General features: G+C 41.8%; 1 protein-coding gene and 1 long non-coding RNA gene across 3 annotated transcripts; one reads left to right on the top strand and one right to left on the bottom strand.

Moving 5' to 3' along the window:
* LOC128869233 (E3 SUMO-protein ligase ZBED1-like) lies at positions 1–2,199 on the bottom strand. Of its 2 annotated transcripts, XM_054111766.1 has the most exons (3): positions 2,016–2,199; positions 330–1,942; positions 1–265 (listed from the first exon to the last, which is right to left on the bottom strand). In XM_054111766.1, the coding sequence occupies exons 1-3, from the start codon at positions 2,047–2,049 to the stop codon at positions 53–55; spliced, it is 1,860 nt and encodes a 619-aa protein (XP_053967741.1). In that variant the 5' UTR covers positions 2,050–2,199; the 3' UTR covers positions 1–52. The 2 variants fall into 2 exon arrangements, with proteins under 2 accessions (XP_053967741.1, XP_053967740.1); XM_054111765.1 differs by having other exon boundaries at positions 330–2,199.
* A 1,544-nt stretch (positions 2,200–3,743) lies between these two features.
* On the top strand, positions 3,744–4,453 carry LOC128869637 (uncharacterized). The gene is made up of 3 exons (XR_008455352.1): positions 3,744–3,844; positions 4,038–4,236; positions 4,321–4,453. It is a non-coding gene; the product is annotated as an uncharacterized LOC128869637 (long non-coding RNA).
* The last annotated feature ends 14,842 nt before the right edge of the window (positions 4,454–19,295 follow it).

Genomic DNA, 19,295 nt, shown 5'->3' with positions numbered 1-19,295 from the left:
CTTTATTAAGGATAACATCCTTTTTCCAAACTTAAAACTATAAAACAGAAGTTCAATCATTCAACTTAATACTAATATGCTGTTCAGAGATCCACTTGTTCCGATTGATAAAAAGTAGCATGTCAACATGTTTAAACTGAAGCGAACTTCTTTTTTCGCTTACAACGATTCCAGCCTTACTGAACATACGTTCGCTTTCTGTCGAAGTTGCTGGAACGCAGAAATATTTTTTGCAGCAATGCTGAAATGATTTATCTGATGAGATCTGTAATAATAAAATTTAATTAATACACATATTTAAACGCTGGAATTGACAAGTAAAATACAACCTTCCAATAATCTAAAGGGTTGGAGTTTGATTCCAAATTGTCTAGATTAAAATATTGACGAATTGACAATATGGAATCCACTGTATTAGTTTTATGTTTCAAACTTTTGTTTTTTCCCAAAAATTGAAAAAGGGATGTCTGCGATGTGGAGGTTGATGTTGGCAGGCGTGGTTCGTCGCAAGGGCGAGACTTCTGTGCGTTGAAAAAAGAAAGCTCGTTTTCCAAGAGTTTTTGAGCCTCAGTGATGTTAAATGGTGAGTGAAACGCTTCTTTTTTAAACCGAGGATCTAGCAAAGTTGCCACTCGAGGAACATTGCGAATTTCATATTGCAGTAGTCTGGACGATATGCCCTCCAATAAGCAATTGCAGCTTTCGCGACCTTCAACTGTTTTTAGGTCATTTTTTAACAATTGCAAATTATGCAGAAGTCCGCAAGTTATAGGAATTATTAATGATACCGTGACCAACGTTCGCGAAGAAGTTTGCAATGTTGCACATTCAAAAGGTTGCAATAAAATTTTTATGTCTTTTAAAATTAAAATTTCGTCAGCCGAAAACGGGGCAAGTCCCTTTGGGGTTGAAAGAAGAACACTGCTTATGGCATCATTTGTTTTAAGAATTCTTTCAATCATATGAAATGCGCTATTCCATCTTGTAGGACATTCTTGCTTTAAACTGTATGGCTTCTCTGTATTTTGAGTTTCTTTAAACTTGGCGTAAGCTATTGTGCTTTTCTTAAAAAATCCCACAATACTTTTGCATTTCCCCATAATAACTTTTATTTTCTCTTGATTCAGGCATTGTTGAACTATTAAATTAATAACATGCGCAAAGCATGGCACATGTCTTTTTTGCAATATCTCACATGCTTTCATCATTGTTCTTGCGCTATCGGTAACAATGGCTGCAACTTTGTCCATAACTTCCCATTCAATTAGCACTGCACATAGAGAGTTCGCAATGTTTTCTGCAGAATGATTTTTCTCATTCTGTAACTTACTAGTCGAAAGTACTGCTGTGCGAAGTTTAAATTCTGGATCTATAAAATGGCAAGTTACGGTCAAATAAGCCTCGTTGGCTCGAGATGTCCAACAGTCGGTTGTCACAGCGCAATATTCCACTTCTTGCAAAATGCTTTTCAGTTTCATTCTCATGTTCATGAATAAATTATTATAACATGTTGAAAGCAATGTTGATCGTGAAGGCAATTCGTATCGGGGATCCAAAGCATTTACAAATTGCTTAAATCCCTCGTTTTCTACAATGTAAAATGGACGTAAATCGGAGCAAATGAAATTTAACAATGCGCTGTCCAAATCTCTCTTCCGTTTCGATGAGGCTTCATATTTTTTATCCAAATAAGCCGCCATATGTCCTGAAGCCTTTGGCAACTCACTCACCGTTAACGTTGGGTGTACCCGCTTTAAATGTCCCGCCATGTTGGTGGTGTTTCCGCTGGTTTGATAAATTTTACCACATTTTAAACATTTGGCAGTCTTGCCATCCGAGGACTTATTAAAAAAATTCCACACATTGGACTGACCATATCGCGCCTTTTTGGCTTGCGGCTCTTCCTCTTGCTCTTTTTCTTCAATGGTTGCCGCACTACAACCTACATACAAATGAGACAAAACACAGAGGTTAACTTGTAAAGAAGGCATCAGTTAATATATATATGTACATACCTTGCCCATTTGAAGCTCTAAGATATTTATGCATTATAACCACTGCCTGCCAACACCAATAACTCCAAAAATAACGCTCTAGCTTTTACTGCGTTTTTTTCTCAGTGATGGAAAAACTGGCAAAAACATCGAACATCGGAGAAAAAACATCGATGTTTTTTACGAAAGGAGAAACATCGATGTATCGATACTACATCGATGTTTCGCACAGCTCTAATATGCAGTACTTAGCAATAAGTCCACAAAATTAATCTACCCGTTCACATATGGCAGATTACCGGCAAAATTGACGATCAGCTAGCTATACTGGTGTGAATGGTTTTTCTTCATAGAAATTGGTTTGGTAGAATATTTTGTAGTTTCTGGTTTATTTAATTATTATTAACGATGTAAACAAAATACAACGAGAAAGAATATCTAATTTATATCAACGCCTGTCCGTGTATTGTAGGTGAGGAAAGGCCAGTTCTGGGAGCTAGACATTCTTTCCAGCACCTACCAGTTTTTTAAGGAGTGCCTCTGGATTCCTTTGTTTTTTTTTATGTCAAAAGGAAGCGGATGAAATATTTTATATTAAAAGCTTGCTCCTAAGTATTTGTCCAGCCAGTGATGCTGTAGACTATTAAAACTATGAAGGTTGGTACTGAATCGTTTTACTAGCCCTCGTTGACAATATACCAACATGTTGTATATAAGTCCGATGAAAATACTGGCCTTAACTTTTCATAATTCCGCTGCCATGATTCTTAAATTTTCGAGCAGTCGTTCTTAACGCAAAACCCTCTCCTCAGCGAAAACACGAAAGTAATTTTTTGTACAAATGTTCAGTCGTAGCGCTGAGAGACTCAGTATTTCGCTTCCCACAGTTTCCAATGAAGCCTCACGCTTACAACTCAACGGCCAGATGCAGCGAAACGGTTTTTAATTACTAATTACAACTTTCCAAGTCTAGAAGACTTGTAGAGAACGCTTTCGGTCACTTAAAAGGACGGTTTGGAAAAATTGGTAAAGCCAAACAAATTTCGAATTCGCAAATCAACGCGAGGAACTAGAACCGACGTACTATACTCAAGCCCACAACTTCAGTGAAGAACACATGAGAGAATAAAACGCTTCGTTTTTATGTTCCTTTCATATTTAACTTATTTCATATTCCTTTTAAATTAATTTTTTTATTATTAACTTAATTGAACCTATTTAAAGTACTAACAACAAATGCATGGAAACTTTTAATTCAATTTATCTGCAAACTTAAAATAAAAGTAATTCATTTGCCACAGAACATTATTTTGTGAAATTTTAATTGGATACATGGTGTACTGGCAAAATTAATAATATTTAGCAAATTTTCTTTTTTAAGAATTATATCTACAAACCTGTTTTCTTTGTTAGTGTAGCACAGCAAAAAAATATGGTTATATTCTAGGATTATTTTATAATCTCAGATTTCGGGAGAGAAGTTTTGTTTGGGTAATCTCGCTTTTTAATTACGGATTGGGAGTTAAGCACGAAAAAGTAGAGAATCTACTTATATGTATTATTAGAGTCAATATCGTAAATTCTTTAATTAAGTTATTTGTAGTGTTTAAAGTGTACAAATATTTTTGATTTAATGAAGAACACTATCATATATCTACATATCTTATGTTAGCAATTATACCAAGCAAGAATGTATCGAAAATGTTAGCTTTAATCGTCTTAACTAATGATTGAAGTTTCCATTCTATTCGCTATTTCATTGTCCAACACATTGGAATAAAATATGTACGAATATAGAGTATAGGTCTTCTATTCATCTATTTCTCTAGCCATAGCTGTATGCAAATGCAGTAAGTCAAAAATAAGTTTGGACAATGAATGTAAAATTCAATTTTTCGAGTTTAGTAGAAAAAAAACACTCTTTATTTATCTTCTTTTTTGTGCTGGGTCATATTTATTCACAGCATTTAAAAGGAATTAATACAAAACTTCAAATTAAAAAAAAAACAAAAAAACATGTTTAACACATTTAACATTTTGCAGCCGATTTTTCATGGAATGGACCAATTTGTTTGTCGTATACGTTCGGTATATTCTGCCATTCCTCCATCATTGCTGTTTTTAATGCTGCTGCATTCTTTTGATGTCTTTTATGGACTGTTTTCTTCAAAAAGGCAATTCTGCGATTCTAGAGATGCCACATCTGTACATTATAGCCGTTATGCTTTGGATCGTTATCTTGGTAAAATTTAAAATTTGCTTTCTTCTCCGTGATAAACCCACATTTCTTTAACACTCCGACTAAGGTTTTCTACATTTTGTGCAGACAGCAAGGGTTTCTTGCGTGCTGATTTCGATGAATATTTATGGTGCAGTATGGCTTGACGCACTGCTTCATGAAATACAACAATACCACACACTCCTCGTTAAGCTCCTTTACAAATCTTCTCAAGGAAATTCTCGGGTTTTGATCCAGTTTTCGGACCATCAAGGGTTCTGTACGTCCAGGAATTTTAGTTTCAAGCCCACCTGTAAGCTTTTGCTCTAATCTAACCTCTTTTTCAGCTCGATTTATAACTTTATAAACTGTCTCACGTGAATGCAGAATATACACACTCAAACCGTTGTATGTTGGTCCAACGGTTATATGAAAATGTAGATGTTTTAATTTTTGATGGGCAAAGTTTGCGGATTTATTTTAGTTTTTAGTTATTTGCACAGAAAAGACGGTATCATGGCTGTGCTATGTCCTCGATCAATGGTTTCGTTGCTTGTGTGGCACGTAGCGCCGTCTTGTTGAAAACAAACGTTGTCCAGAAATACAATCGGAGGTTTTCCATTGCCTGACGAGGGGCGACCGCTATTAGAAAAACCTTGTCTTCATTAGGTGTTTCACGGGATTTATACCTAAGTTCTCCGAATTCTGAATGGTAGTCACAAGCCAACTTATTTGGCTATGACGGCCGCCTGATTTTTGTGTGAAGTGTATTCCACTGGCAAGTTGTTTTTTTTTTTGAAAATTGTCCAAGTAACAAGTAAGAACGATAACTGCAGCTTTTCCCGGAGAAACTCGCATTATGAACAAGATAACCTAAAAACGAGATGATAGTATTCTGAAAGTACAACTTCAGCCCTTACTAAATGCAATCTCCTGTTAAATAAACGCTCTTCTGAAGAAAGTTTATCATACGCGAATGGTTTAATTGCATTACATCGAAGGGAATGGCGCTAGTCGCCAATTAAGATTATTTAAGAACAAATACTATATACAAATGCTATATCTCAGCAACAACATCGAAGGAAAAACGCACCATCGGCAACAAATACGTACGGTACAGCATCCAGTTCGTGAATAACTTATTCTGGCTCGCTAGATTTAATTCTTGTTTTCGTTATTTATCATATATTAAAGCGTTTAGTTTTCGAAAAAACTCCACCGTCGGAAAGACTATCAGTAGCACCAATATCCACCATGAGAAACTCAATATCGCTGACCAGAGCCATTAAAACTATATTAAACGTCTTTTGATAGTTTAAAAAGAACGAACCGGAGTGTTGAGACCTTTTAATTTTGAGGTGCTTGCTGTCCAAGGCTCATATAACGCGTGATTTTTTAGCTATTATCTTTTTAAACAGTTGTTCTAAACAGCTAACGCACGTTTCGTGTTTTGTTTCACTGTCAAGCATCTTCAGTTTGATCTATAATTTAACCATGAAGCGTCTTACAAACGAACAACGCTTGCAAATCATTGAATTTTATTACAAAAATGAGTGTTCTGTTATATTAGTTAGTTTATCGCGCGCTTCTTCCATTTTATGGCCAGTTTACTCGACCCACTGAAGCGGCTATTCGAGCTATTGTAACTAAATTTAGAACCAAATTTACATTTTTGGGCATCAAACCACCAACACGCTTACGTAGAGTGCGAACTGAAGAAAATATCGCAGCTCTATCGGTCAGTGTTAATGATGACCATCAATTATCGATTCGTCGCCGTTTGCAGCAACTGGGCCTCTGTTACTCAACAAGGTGGAAAATTTTGGTGAAGGATTTAGTTGTGAGGCCCTTCAAAATACAACTGGTGCAAGAATTGAAACCGAATTGAATGGGCTCTTGGAAAGTTAGCCGAAGATCCACTTTTCTATCGAAAAATTCTGTTGAGTAACGAAGCTCATTTTTGGATCAATGGGTACGTAAATAAGCAGAATTGTCGATTTTGGAGTGAAGATTAGCCAAAAGAATTGCAAGAGCTACCAATGTATCCAGAAAAGGTCACAGTTTGGTGCGGTTTATGGGCTGGAGGTATCATTGGGCCGTACTTTTTCAAAGATGCTGCGAATCGTAACGTAACTGTGAATGGTGAGCGCTACCGTGAAATGATATCCAACTTCGGCCAAGGACTTTAGGCCTATAAGTCTTACCTCATTTATCCAAAAAGTGTTTGATTGATTACCATATCCGAGAACACATCGAATGCAAATTATCTCCAGCGCAACATGCTTACCTGAAAGGGAAAACCACGGAATCAGCCGTACACGAGGTCGTAGGGACTGTGGAAAAATTTTTGGAAGGCAAACAATTCACTTGGCGACCTTCATAGATATACGTAGAGGGTGCTTTTAATAACATCAAAGCGGAGTCAATTGTCATTGTGTTAGAAAGACTAGAGGTGGAAAGACCTATCTGTCTCTGGATCTCGTCCCTGCTTAGCTGCAGAAAAGTTAATGCCGTGGTAAGAGGGTCTAAAGCCATTAGATTCGTTCACAGGGGGACGCCGCAGGGTGGTGTCCTTTCGCTTCTACTTTGGCTAGTTGCTATTGGCGAAGTTCTGATAATGCAAAATAAGGGTGATGTTCAAGTAGTAGCATATGCCGAAGGCGTGGTCCTAATGGTGGGACCGTGGCCCTCAGTCATGACTGCGATCTTGGGAAGGTCATAGGCTGTAATCAGTCGCTGGACTGCCAGTTACGCCCTCAAAGGAAACTCTGATAAAACAGAGCTGGTGCTAGTACCAGAAAACATAAACCTCCACCCTTTCCACTTCCCAAATTAAACAACCACGTTCTCCCGCTTTCATCAAAATTTAGGTATCTTGGAAGGATATTTGACTCCAAGCTCCATTGGAAGCTACACATTGAAAATCGGGTAAAGAAGGCCAGTATAGCCTTCTACTCCTGCAAATTTATGTTCGGTAAAAAATAGGGACTCAAGCCAAAGGTCGTGCTGTGGTTTTGCCTAGTTTGGTGGGAAGCTTTTCGGAAGGGCTATAATATCACTAAACTGGGGAGTGTGCAAAGAACTGCAGGCATTGGCATCACCGGATCATGTAAAGCTTGTCCCAATGCTGCCCTTAATGCCCTTTTGCACTTACTTCACATCGACTTTTCCGTTATTTCCATCGCAGCTCAAAATGCAATCCGGTTAAAGGAGGTTGGCCTCTGGAGGCAATCTCTCAAGGGACATGGTAGCATTTTTAGGCAGTTAACACAGTATTTCTCCGAACTTCGAACAGCTCTCTCTATCCGCACACTAGAGCTTGAGGATCGTGCTAGGGCAATCTTTCCCTTTAGGCAGGATTGGATCGAGGGGAAAATCTGCACCGAAGCTTGCATCTCTGTGTGTTCACTGACGGTTCCAAGATGGAATCGGGAGTCGGAACAGGGGTTTTTTCTAAATCAGTCATTTTATCTATACCCTTTAAACTGCCGAACACTGCTGGTGTTTTCCAAGCACAAGTCTTTGCGGTCCTGCAGGCATGCAAAATGATTAGGGAACGTGGGAGAGAGGGAGATATTAACATTTTCTCCGATAGTCAAGCCGCGATGACGACGCCATGGTGCAGAACGAAATTAGTAAACTCCTGTAGGGAGGAGATCAAATATCTTGGGTGTGCAGGTAGCATTTCTCTGATCTGGGTTTCAGGACATAGGAACATAGAGCGAAATTAAATTGCTGATGCGCTTGCTAAGAAGGGGACTGAATCGGCCTCAGAGACCTCCTATCGGGCCATCGGCATCCCCCTGACAGTTGTTAAAGGGGAACTGCACAAATTATTTCTCAGGATAGCGCAGAAATGATGGAGTTCCATTTCTGCATATGCTATTTCGAAAACCCTGTGGCCCCAATACGATATTCGAAAGACTCAGAAAGTTCTTTGGACCCTTCGCCATTCAATTTTCAAACTAGTAGCTGTGTTTAAGGGTCACTAGACGATCAGCATACACGCGGAAAAGCTAGGGTAACAATTTAACCCCCTTTGCAGAAGCGGGGGGGCTTTTCAGAGAAGGGGAGTGCACTTTCTCTGTAAATGTCCGGGTTAGTTAGACAACTAAGGTCACTGGGCGTTCCTTTCTTCGACAGCCTGGACAGTGCGCCTGCCTAAATCCAATCTCCTCCATTCTATCAAGAGCTCTGGCTGGCTGTAGATATCTACCTGTTGGAGGTCTCATAATGGTGTCAAAGTGGCGCTTTAGTGGTACTTGAGGAGTGCCAGACTGGCACTTCAACCATTTCACCTGCCAAAGAGGCAAAGAGAATGGGTCTGGTGGTGAACGAAGTACCTCCTGGACAAAACGGAGTACCTCCTGTCTTCAAACAAACAGTCGGCGCACTCCCGTATCGGCACCCACGTAACTGCTGACCGTTATAATTTCGAGGTTTCGTATATTTAGGACATTCTGCACATTGGCAACGGCGAATATCGCAGACGATGGAACGATGAGCTGTATGAGCTTTACGACGACATAGACAAAGCGCAGCGAATAAAGATCCAGCGGCTACGTTGGCTGGGTCATGTTGTCTGAATGGATACAAACGCTCCGGCTCTGAAAGTATTCGATGCGGTACCTGCTGGTGGAAGCAGAGGAGGAGGAAGACCACTGGTGCGCTTTCTTAAACTCCGCCAAAATCGCGTCAATTAAAAAAAAGGGAAAAAAGAAAAAGAGAAAGGCAGAAAAGAAATCAGTAATGGATCTCAAATGTGATAGTGTGATTGCATTATATTTAACTGGAAAATCACAACCAGTAATTGTTCGTGAGCTCGAGCACTTTAAAGTAAATAAAGTTTTTGTTTATCGCACCATTACTCGTTACAATGATACTGGTAGCATCGCGAAAAGTCATGAAGGTGGTCATCAAAAGACTGCAACGTTACGTGAAATGGTTCAAAAAGTGAAGAAGCGTTTTCTTTGCCATTTGTCGTTTCCTACAATTATCGATTCAAAGGTAACCTTAGCATCAGCATTCACTGCGTTCTCTGTAAGGATTTATCGTTGATCAAATAACATTTTATTGATTGCACTACAAATTTTTATGGCAACTTGAATTAAATTTATCTAAGAATGTCTCTAGAAGAATTGAAGCAGCACGGGCAAATACCAAGAGTTTTTAGTCAGACGTGGAAACCAAAATGTCAGAAACATCATCAATGGTGCCGTCACACCACCTGTAAGCAAGGTACACTGTCCACCTGTTAGCAAAGGTTCAAACCTTATTGATAAGTAAATAGATAGATTATATATAAACTGTGTTATTTTTAAGGTTGTTTTTTTTTTGTTTCTTTCTTCCTTTTTTCCTCAAAGCTGCCGAGTTATGACTTAACTAGATTAAGTACACTACTTAAGAAATAATCTAGCTGGCCTTACTACTAAATTAATTAAATATTTTAATAGTATTGAATACTTAATCTATCTTTCTGCTTCTACTGCTGCTGTCGCTGTTGCTGCTGTAGTTGCAATTGCTGCTGTCGTTTCTGGGCTTTCCTCTTCCAGTCGATGCGGTTGAGCCTCGTCATGATTGTAGCCGCGAACGTTTTTGCGGCGTCCCATTTAGTGATGGTCGAGCACATACCCTGGACAAATCTTGTGTGGGATGGGGGTGTTCGAATGCCTTCGCCAGCATTGCTCGCTCTTCACTGAAACGTGTGCAATGAAGGGCCACATGTTCTGCACTCTCGACTATATTCGAACCACTCGGGCAAAAAGGGCTGTCGGCCAGATGGAAACGGAGTAGATATTCAAGGAAGCAGCCATGTCCGATGAGTATCTAAGTTAGGTAGTAATCAATATCGCCATGCTTCTTATCCATCCACCCTTCAAGATTTGGAATGAGTTTGTAAGTCCACCGGCCTTTAGTTGACTCATCCCGTCTTCTTTGCCATTCGACCAACGATCGTGTTCTCTCTACCGCCTTTTCTGCTACCGTCGGTTTCACTCCTTTTACTCTATATAGGCGATACAACTCCGTCGCATGAATATCCACTGGTATCCTTCTAGCAACAACGCATATTGCGTCGTCTGATACCTTTCTATAAGCGCATGCAGTACGTAGAACGTACGAACTACCTCACGCATATGGCTATGTTTAGCCTCAGCCCATATCGGCGCTGCATATAATACGATAGAGTCCATCACAGTCGATATGAGTCCTCTCCTCTCTTCTTGCGGGTCACCTATGTTAGGCAGGATTCTTGTGAGTGCGGCATTGACAGCCGCTGCTTTACAATTAACTGCAGCCAAATGATGTTTAAGGCCTAGCCTCGGGTCGAGCATGACTCCGAGATACTTAATCGCCTCCTGTGAGAATATTTCGTGTCCGCCAACCGTGATCCTCATAATCCTTTTTTGCTTCCGTGCACTTATAAGCACGGCCTCTGTTTTCTGGGCTCCCAGCTCCAAGCCCGCATTACCGAGACATCGCTGTACTCTCGCTGATGCATCGTTACATTTTGCTTCCAGCTGATGTAGCCGCTTATCTACAGCTACCAGCGCAATATCATTAGCATATCCTACGATCTCTACCTTATCGGGAAGTTTCAATTTTAAGATTCCGTCGTACATAACGATCCAAAGTGCTGGCCCCACAACCGATCCCTGAGAGACTCTACCCAACATGGCACTTTCAAAAGTTTTAGGGCTAGCAGTATGTTAGACCACTTTCCTGAATTGAAAGCATTCTTCTACCCAATGTGATGACTGCGTAATCGGAGAGTCCACTGGGGCTTTCTAAGTTCTCCTGTAGGCGATCACATTTAATGCGTTTAAAACCTTCCCCTACTGTATCCAACATACAGAGGGGTCGGTATGTTGATGGTTGGTCAGGTTGCTTACTTGGTTTAAGCACTAGCAATTTCCATCGCTTCGGAAAGGTTCCTTCGGCCAGGCAAGCACTGTAGAAGGTGTGGGAACGTATGGGGTTTTACCCGTATCGCAGTTTTAAGTGCAATGTTAGAGGCCCCATCTGGGGCATGTGACTTACAGTCTTTTACACGTTTTAGTGTGTTTAGCACTTCCTTCGGTGTCACCGGTGGCACGATTGAAGTTGCATCTAGGTCATATTCCTCGTTGCTTGTTTCCCCCTTTGGGGAAAGAGTGCCATTATTATTTGTTGCAACAATTGTGGACACGAGGGCTGCGGTGCTCTAGGGCATTTCACCTTTTGCATGACCGTTTTACACACCAGTCCCCAGGGATCAGTATCTGCACCATCTCGCATTTGTTTGAAGCAACGATTTTTGCTTTCTCTTATTGCTTTTTTCAGTTCCTGTTTTCCTGCTCTATGCTCTGCCTGAATTCCATTCAAAATTGATCGTTGACGCGCTCTTCTTGCTCTTCTTTGCGCCTTAATGCAGGTTTTTCTCATATCAACTATTTCAGCAGTGTACCATTAGGCAAGTTTGCGTTTGCTACCATATCTAGACCTGGGCATCGCGGCATCACAAGCGGCTTCTATCTGGGCGGCCATATGTTCCGCCATATCATCCGCACTCGTGGCGGGAAGGTAAGCATCATCCGATGCCAACCTAAATGTCTTGGTATTGAAGGCAGTTTTTTTCCACTTTTGTTGCGTCTTCCATTTTTCGGAGTTTCACCCATCTTCCTGTATTTCTATTATTGTGGTCAGATGGTCACTATGCGCGTGGATGGATTTCTCGATCTTCCATTTCACTCGATTTGCCGTTACGCGGTCTGCAAAAGCCAGATCAATTATGGACCGCCCCCTACCGTACTCGAAAGTGAAAGTTCCGGGAATACTAAGTAATACAAGATCAAATGCAGCGGAAGTTTCTTCCACCAATCGCCCCCTTGGGTTTGTGTGCATGCTGCCCCAGGTTCTCAACCAAGCGTTAAAGTCCCCAGCAACGACTATTGGACGCTTCCCTCTTAGCTCCAGCTCGAGGGCCGTCATCATGCGTGCGAAGGTTTCTAACGACCATCTAGGTGACGTATAGCAATTCACACAATAAACACAATCTAATTTTGCCCACGCATAACCGGAGAAATAAGAAAAAGATTTTCTAATAGCGGTCGCCCCTCAGCAGGCATTGGCAAACCTCCGAGTGTATTTCTGCCATGAAAAGCTCCTCATAAAAAATATCTGCCGTTCGAAGTCGGCTTGAAACTGTTGGTCCCTCCATTTATGGAACAACATCAAAACGCACACCACAAATACAGGGAGGAGCTCGGCCAAACACCCAAAAAAAAAAAGGGTGTACGCGCCAATTATGTATGTATGTATGTATGTATGTGTAGCCGGAGTCTGGTATCGGTTTCTTGCATTGGGGAAGCTTGTCGGTCACCATCCATATCGCAGCTAGCCTTTCAGAGTCCGACATCCAAATGTGAGAGTGGATGTTTTCGTAGGGCTCGGAAAGAAGAGTAACATCCGTATCGCCTTCTGATATCGGGGGCATTTGCCGCTTCGGGCTGGGTGGGCGTCGTCGCAGAACACGCATTTTTCAGGGTTTTTACGCCTGCTTTTTGTTGAGCTTTTATCATCGCTTTACACTTGCGCCTGCTCTACTATTGCACTGAAGCTAGTGTTTATTTATTTATTTGTCTTTGAATGGATACATCCTTACAGACTATGTTAAGCACGAAACGAATTGAAAAACATATTAAAATCTTCACATGCCCTAGGAATCGGAGCATTCCCCCCGTAGTTGGTTCTCGAGAAGCCAATTTTAAAGGTTTCGTACTGTCGGAGTCTCATATTGGGAATATTAAATAGAATTTTACTTAAAAGGGAAGGACAATCAATAGATTCAGAAATGATAGGAATAATAAATGAGCAAGATAGATTAGATCGTCTGCTATTAAGTCAATTAATAAACATCGAGAGCGGTACGATGGTACAGGTTCAGAAAAGTTTAAAGATCGTAGCGCAAAACGAAGAAGACCCTTCTGAACTCTCTCAATCTCTCAGACCTATTTGGTACGGTCTCCAAATAACAACGGCATACTCTAATCTTGATCTAACAAAAGCACAATACAATGTTTTGAGAGTGTGTGGGTTGGTAGGTTAGGTTAGCTTAGCCTGGTTGGCAATATGCCACGCATAGACCTTTTGGTCTACCTAAAGAAGACATCATGTACGATGTCATCGGCGAATGTAAGTAGAGCTGGTAGCTTCGCTTTTGACCCTCAAACAGTGGGGCTCCCAGGCATTTTAGTCGGGTTTTTAATAATGCCGGACAAACGCACAGAAGGTGTTCTAAAGTTTCCACAACATCCTCTCTGAATTTCCTGCATTTGTCCGTGTTAGCAATCCGGATTATACGCACGTGCAGCCAATAGATTGTGACCTGTTAGTATACCTATGATAGCTCTGCAGTCCTTTCGCGAAAGGGTAAGTACGAATTGAGTCAGTTTTCTGTCGTTAGTTCTACACATGACTTTTGCTGTTTTTCATTTAGTGGTCCATTTCATTGTATATTGTATTTAGCGGTTTTGGTATGTCGTTCTCTTGTTCAAAAGGTAGTCTAACAGCACCTTTTGCTATCTCATCTACTATTTCATTCACCATAATGCCTTTGTGACCAGGTACCCCGTAGATACGCAGCCTACTATTTGCGGCTAGCCTTTCTATGGCCTCCCTACTCCGTCGAACATTTTTGGACTTAATATGACCTTATTGCTGCTTCACAATCCACGTATGTATTAATTTTTGAGTTCTTTTTTGTTCTAGTGTAAGCAAGCTCCGCGGCTTTCACCACAGCAAAAACTTCCGCTTGGAAAATACTGCTGTGGTCTGGCAGCTTGATAGGCCGCTCCCACTCCGTCTAAAGTTTTAGAGCCGTCTGTATAGATGTGAAAAGTTCTATGGCGAGGCTTCAAGCCTTTGTGCCATCCCTCCTCTTCAATTGTAGTGCGAAACCTTCTCTCCCAGTTAAACTACGGAGTCATGTAGTCCGTGCTACCTGAGCTCCCCTTTCCTATTGAGCTGTGACCGAAGGTTCTGCAGGTGAATACCCCCGCAACCACTCGTCTCCTCGCGGATTTCGCCATAAGGTCAATAGGGGGCATGCTGAGTTCCATTTCCAGCGCCGCCATTGGAGTGGTTTTCATCGCTCTTGTTATGCATAGAGCAGCGAGTCATTGAATCCTTTCCTGTGGCATTAAGTATGTCAGTTTTCTGGTCGCAGTCCACCATACTAAGGCCCCATACAGCAATATAGGTCTAACTACTGCCGTGTAGCACCAATGCATCAGAGAGGGTGATAGACCCCAAGTAATGCCCTGCATTCTTTTACATGCATACAACGCATTACTGGCCTTTTTCACCCTCTCCTCAACATTGTGCTTCCACAGCAATTTGCTGTCCAGTATTACTCCGAGGTACCGCGCATGATCGTTGTTGCCTAGCTTCGGGAGGTTCCACGTCGGGACCAGGTACTTCCTGGTAAAAAGTACCATGTCCGTTTTTTCGGCGTTTATGCCTAGCCTTGCGCGAGATGTCCATTGGTGTATCGTTTTAAGTGTGTTGTTCATCACATTACTGATGGTGTCCAGGTACTTTCCCGTAACTACTATAGCTCTGTAATCGGCATATGCCACTAGTTTTGGTGCCCCTCCGACAAGTTTCTTGAGCATTTCATTTGCCACAAGTAACCATAATAACGGCGATAGTACCTCACATTGCGGAGTACCGCTGCCTGTATATTTGGTGACGCTCGCATCGTTCCACTCCGCTCTTATCTTTCTGGTAGCTAATAGCTGCCTCATCCATAGATAAACCGCGGGTTGCACATCAAGTGACTCTATGCAATTTAAAATTGCATCTTTTGTCACGTTGTTTAAGTCCCCTGATATATCTAGAAATACTCCTAGAGCATACTTCTTATATTCTAACGCCTTTTCTATGTTTAGTACAAGTGAGAGAAGTGCAGTTTCAGTAGATCTGCCTTTAGTGTAAGTACGCTGCGCCTTGGATAATTCGTCCGGCGCAATTGTGTCTCTAATGTATGTGTCTAGAATCTTCTCTAACGTTTTCAGTAGAAATGAGGTCAGACTAATGGGTCTGTTATCCTTCAAGTAGAGAGGGTTGCTTTTGGAGTAAACACAACTCTCGCTTTTCTCCACAATACAGGAACGTAACTGAACCTCAAGCATCCCTTGAATATCGTTCTTAACCATGGAACCACAAGATTCCATCCAGTCCTGGCGATTTATATGGGAAACTTTGTGTAGCTCATTCTATCTTGCTGGTCGTAATTACGTTCGTCGGGATGTCGTGCATAATATCTCCTCTAGGTTCGAGATCTGTAGTGTGCGTACACCCTGGAAACTGTGTGCTGACTAGGTCTTCTAGAGAGTCCTCACAGCTGTCAGCCCATTTCCCGTTAATTTTTCGTATTGTTCTTGGCATAGACGGATTCTTGGATAACAGTTTCCTAAGTCTAGCCACTTCGTTAGTGTCTTCCATAATGCTACCGAAGTCTTTCCAAGATTCTCTCTTGGCTCTACGTTTTTCCTGTATACTTTTAGTAGATCTTTATACTCCCTCCAACAGAGCCCATTGTCAGCAACTTTTGCTAACCTATAGAATTCATGTACCCTTCGCCTTTGTGCTCCTAATTCCTTGTTCCACCACGGAGGCTTCACCTTGCGTCTATTACGTGTTGTGGGGAGGGATCGTTTGAAGGCTTTGACAGAGTAGTTGCAAACAATTCAACCCTTTTCTCAAGTGCGACGTGTGACCTGTATTTCCGGAGTGTCATTGGTGTTTTTGATAGGATATCCCTATACAATTCCCAGTTCGTATTCTTAGGATTTCTTAAGGATATAAGTTTGTTTTTTGAGCGGAATATAATCTGAAAGCTTATGTATCTGTGATCAGAGAGTGAGTGCCTACTCAACACTTCCCACTTCCTGTACCATAACATCCTTGCTTGTGTAAAGTGTTAAAGCAAGTAAATTCTTCCAGGTTGGTCCAACAAATGTTGGTTCTTCACCTCTATTAGCTATTTCTAGGCTACTCTGAAGAATATAGTTAAATAGTGACTCACATCGGTCGTTGATGTCTGCACTAAAACAGACCGTGAGATGTGCGTTAGCGTCAGTTCCGACCGCCAGAGCGTGCTTCTTCTTGGCAGTTGTTTCTACCAGCTTTCGAAGTTATATATGTGGTGCTTCTTCATCATGTGGAATGTAGCAAGACCCAAAGAGTAACGTCTCATCCTTGCAGCCTTCCAGCGCCACCACTGTCAGATCTTCTGAAGAGAGATTATGATCATTATAAGAACATATACTTATTTTAACCATTACCGCTGTTTTTACCTTATTCTTTGCAATCGGGATATACGTGTTGTAGTTATGTGACTTTAGACCGGAGACTAAGTTGCCCGATGCCCCATGGTTCTTGGACTAGAGCCACATTGTAGCCGACTCCCTCTATGTAGAGCAGGAGCTCGGCTGAGGCGTTCCTACTCTTGTGGAGGTTTATCTGAAGGACCTTCAGCATCTGGCCTCAGTACTTCTTTCTCAGCTATATTTGTACTCCCGAGGCTTTTCGATGTCTTCGTGGACAACGGCACCTTCGCGATGATGAGCGTTATGCGTGTATTTGGCAGTAGCATTGCGACCACTGTAACCTGCTCCCGTTACAGTGGAATTTTTGTCGCTTCAGTTAATATTTATATTTGTATTCATCGACGAGACGAGCGCAGTGGTCTTTTTAAGTAACGGGGAGTTCAAACGGTGCGCCACGGCAACGCCCCATTCCGTGGCAAGGCCACAGATACTTCCTAAGGGGGCCCGGTGTTAGGAAGGCGCTGTTGAAATACAGACGGTCTGGTGAACCCCTTGGCTGCAAACCATCCAACGGGCACGGTGTCGCGTAACACCCTGGATTTGGGGGTGGGCAAGGAGAGGGAATGACGGGATGACACGGGTTTAGGAATAGCAGAGGGATCTTCGTCGGTACGGTGATCTTCGCATGGTGATTGGATGGCCACCAAATACGCCGTAAAGCAGATTGGATGACTAGCCAATCCCCATATGGAGCTTCCTTCTTAGTTTGCGTTGGGTTGGTCCCCATGATAAGGGGGTCAGACCACCACTTAAGCCTCATCCCCGCGGCAAGGAGACCAACATGATGAGGGTGTGGGTTGGTAAAAAGAACAATTTCCGCGTACGAATGCTGGCATAACAGTTGACCGTTGTTGTTGTTGTAGCAGTAACTCTGCCCTGTCAGTGTAGTGTAATCACCGGTCGTCTTCGTCTAGCTCATCTACCGGTAGGCCCAGGAAACTAGCTGTTTCGACGGTTCGGTCCAGAGGGAGAGGGGTGTTAAATGAGTGGGTTTGATGGGGCATGTGAAAAGGTGGTTAGTGTCCTGCGGGATGCCTTCACATGCTGGACATATGTTAAGTATGTAGGGGTCGATTCTGGATAGGTAGGAATTTAACCTGCTACAGTTCCAGAACGTAATTGTGCCAAGGTTACACGGGACTCTCGGAGAAGTTGGAGCTCTTCGTCTGCGATTGGTGGTGGTTGGACTCCGATAACGGCGATCGGAAGTCGGGAGCTTAAGAAGATGGTGAGAGTCTCCTGATGAATGTCGTTTATGGCCTGTCTGTACACTGTCCGATCTAGTAGCTAATTGTCTGTTTTGTCTTGGATCTTGTCCGCGTAGATGGGGAAATACCTCTTGAGGTGCTTGGGAGGTGGCTCAGGCTCAAGCAGGTGTCTGCATGGATGAGCAGTTTGTTATGCTGCTTAACAGGCAGCATAAGGGCCTCATCGTGTAGGTGTTGTATAGGTGACATCATAAGACATCCTGTCGCGGTCCTTAATGCAGTGTTTTGGCAGGTCTGAAGCTTCGTCCACTGCGAATCACTGGCTCCAGGCGACCAGACAGGCGCATCATAGTTTAGAACCGGTTGGCCTATTGCTTTAAAAGTCGATAGCAACATTTCTTTTTCTTTGCCCCAAGTGCTGCCGGCGAGCGACTTGAGAACCTTGTTGCGATTCTGTACTTTAGTTGCAATAGCGGTTGTATGCGCTGGTAAGGTAACTCCCAATATTTTGGTGTTGTTAAGCGTCGGAATTGTTGTGTCATCGACTTTCACCTTGAGTTGTAGCTAGGGGCACGATATCGAATGTAAAGTATCGATCATGTACTCATGAGTAGTATCAGAAGAAAAGCATCGTACTTATTAAAATATCGGAACTTAAGTATCGATGTTGCAAGGTATCGAGTATTTGTTTATTTGCGCCAAATCTATTTTTTTACATTATTTTTAAATATCCTACTCCTCCTCCGTACAATCCCCTAGGAACAGCAGCTTGTCAAGCCTTTTCGGTAAAAGTCGGTTGCGAGTTTTTGTCACAGTACTCCCAGCTTTAGAGAACAAACGTTCAGAGGGCACAGATGTCGCAGGAATTCCCAAATACTTCTTTGCCATGTTGTATAGTTTTGGATATACCACTTTCATGTCATCCCATTGTATTAAAGGGTCGATAGAGAGCGGCGAAACCTGGGCAGAAAGGTACCGACTTAATTCGTCATTATTTGTAACGTTCATTGCAGAACATGATTTTTTATGCAGCTTCTCTGTGTGCGCCAACTTCTTATAGTGACTCCAAAAACCGTATGCTGATTCTATGGAAGAATCACTTTCATTTTCACTCGAGTGAACACTTGAACTGGATGTTATATATTGTCTTAGTAACTTAATTGATTTCGCACAAGCTAACTTGTCTTTAAAAGGGATATTTTTGAATCTCGGATCCAGTAAACAAGAAATTGAAATTAAGTAGTTTTCTTCAATGCATCCGAATCGGCGTTCTATTTGTTTAATCATTTCTTTTTTTACCGCATGTAGTACTGTCATATCATCGTAGTCCTCACCTACAGGCACATATATTAATGTTATTAAAACACAAACTCACTTCTCGGTGTCTGCGAAATAACTCCACTCCTTTATTCAAATTTATTTACAGTAAACCTTATTTATCTAAAGCTTACATCTAACGAAATCTCTTAAAGTTCTACTCTTACTCTAATTTCTCTTATTGCTA

The sequence above is a fragment of the Anastrepha ludens genome, chromosome X (assembly GCF_028408465.1).
Source record: "Anastrepha ludens isolate Willacy chromosome X, idAnaLude1.1, whole genome shotgun sequence".
NCBI lineage: Eukaryota > Metazoa > Arthropoda > Insecta > Diptera > Tephritidae > Anastrepha > Anastrepha ludens.
The sequence above is the reverse complement of the archived record's forward strand: the minus strand, read 5'-3'. Positions and strand labels throughout refer to the sequence as shown.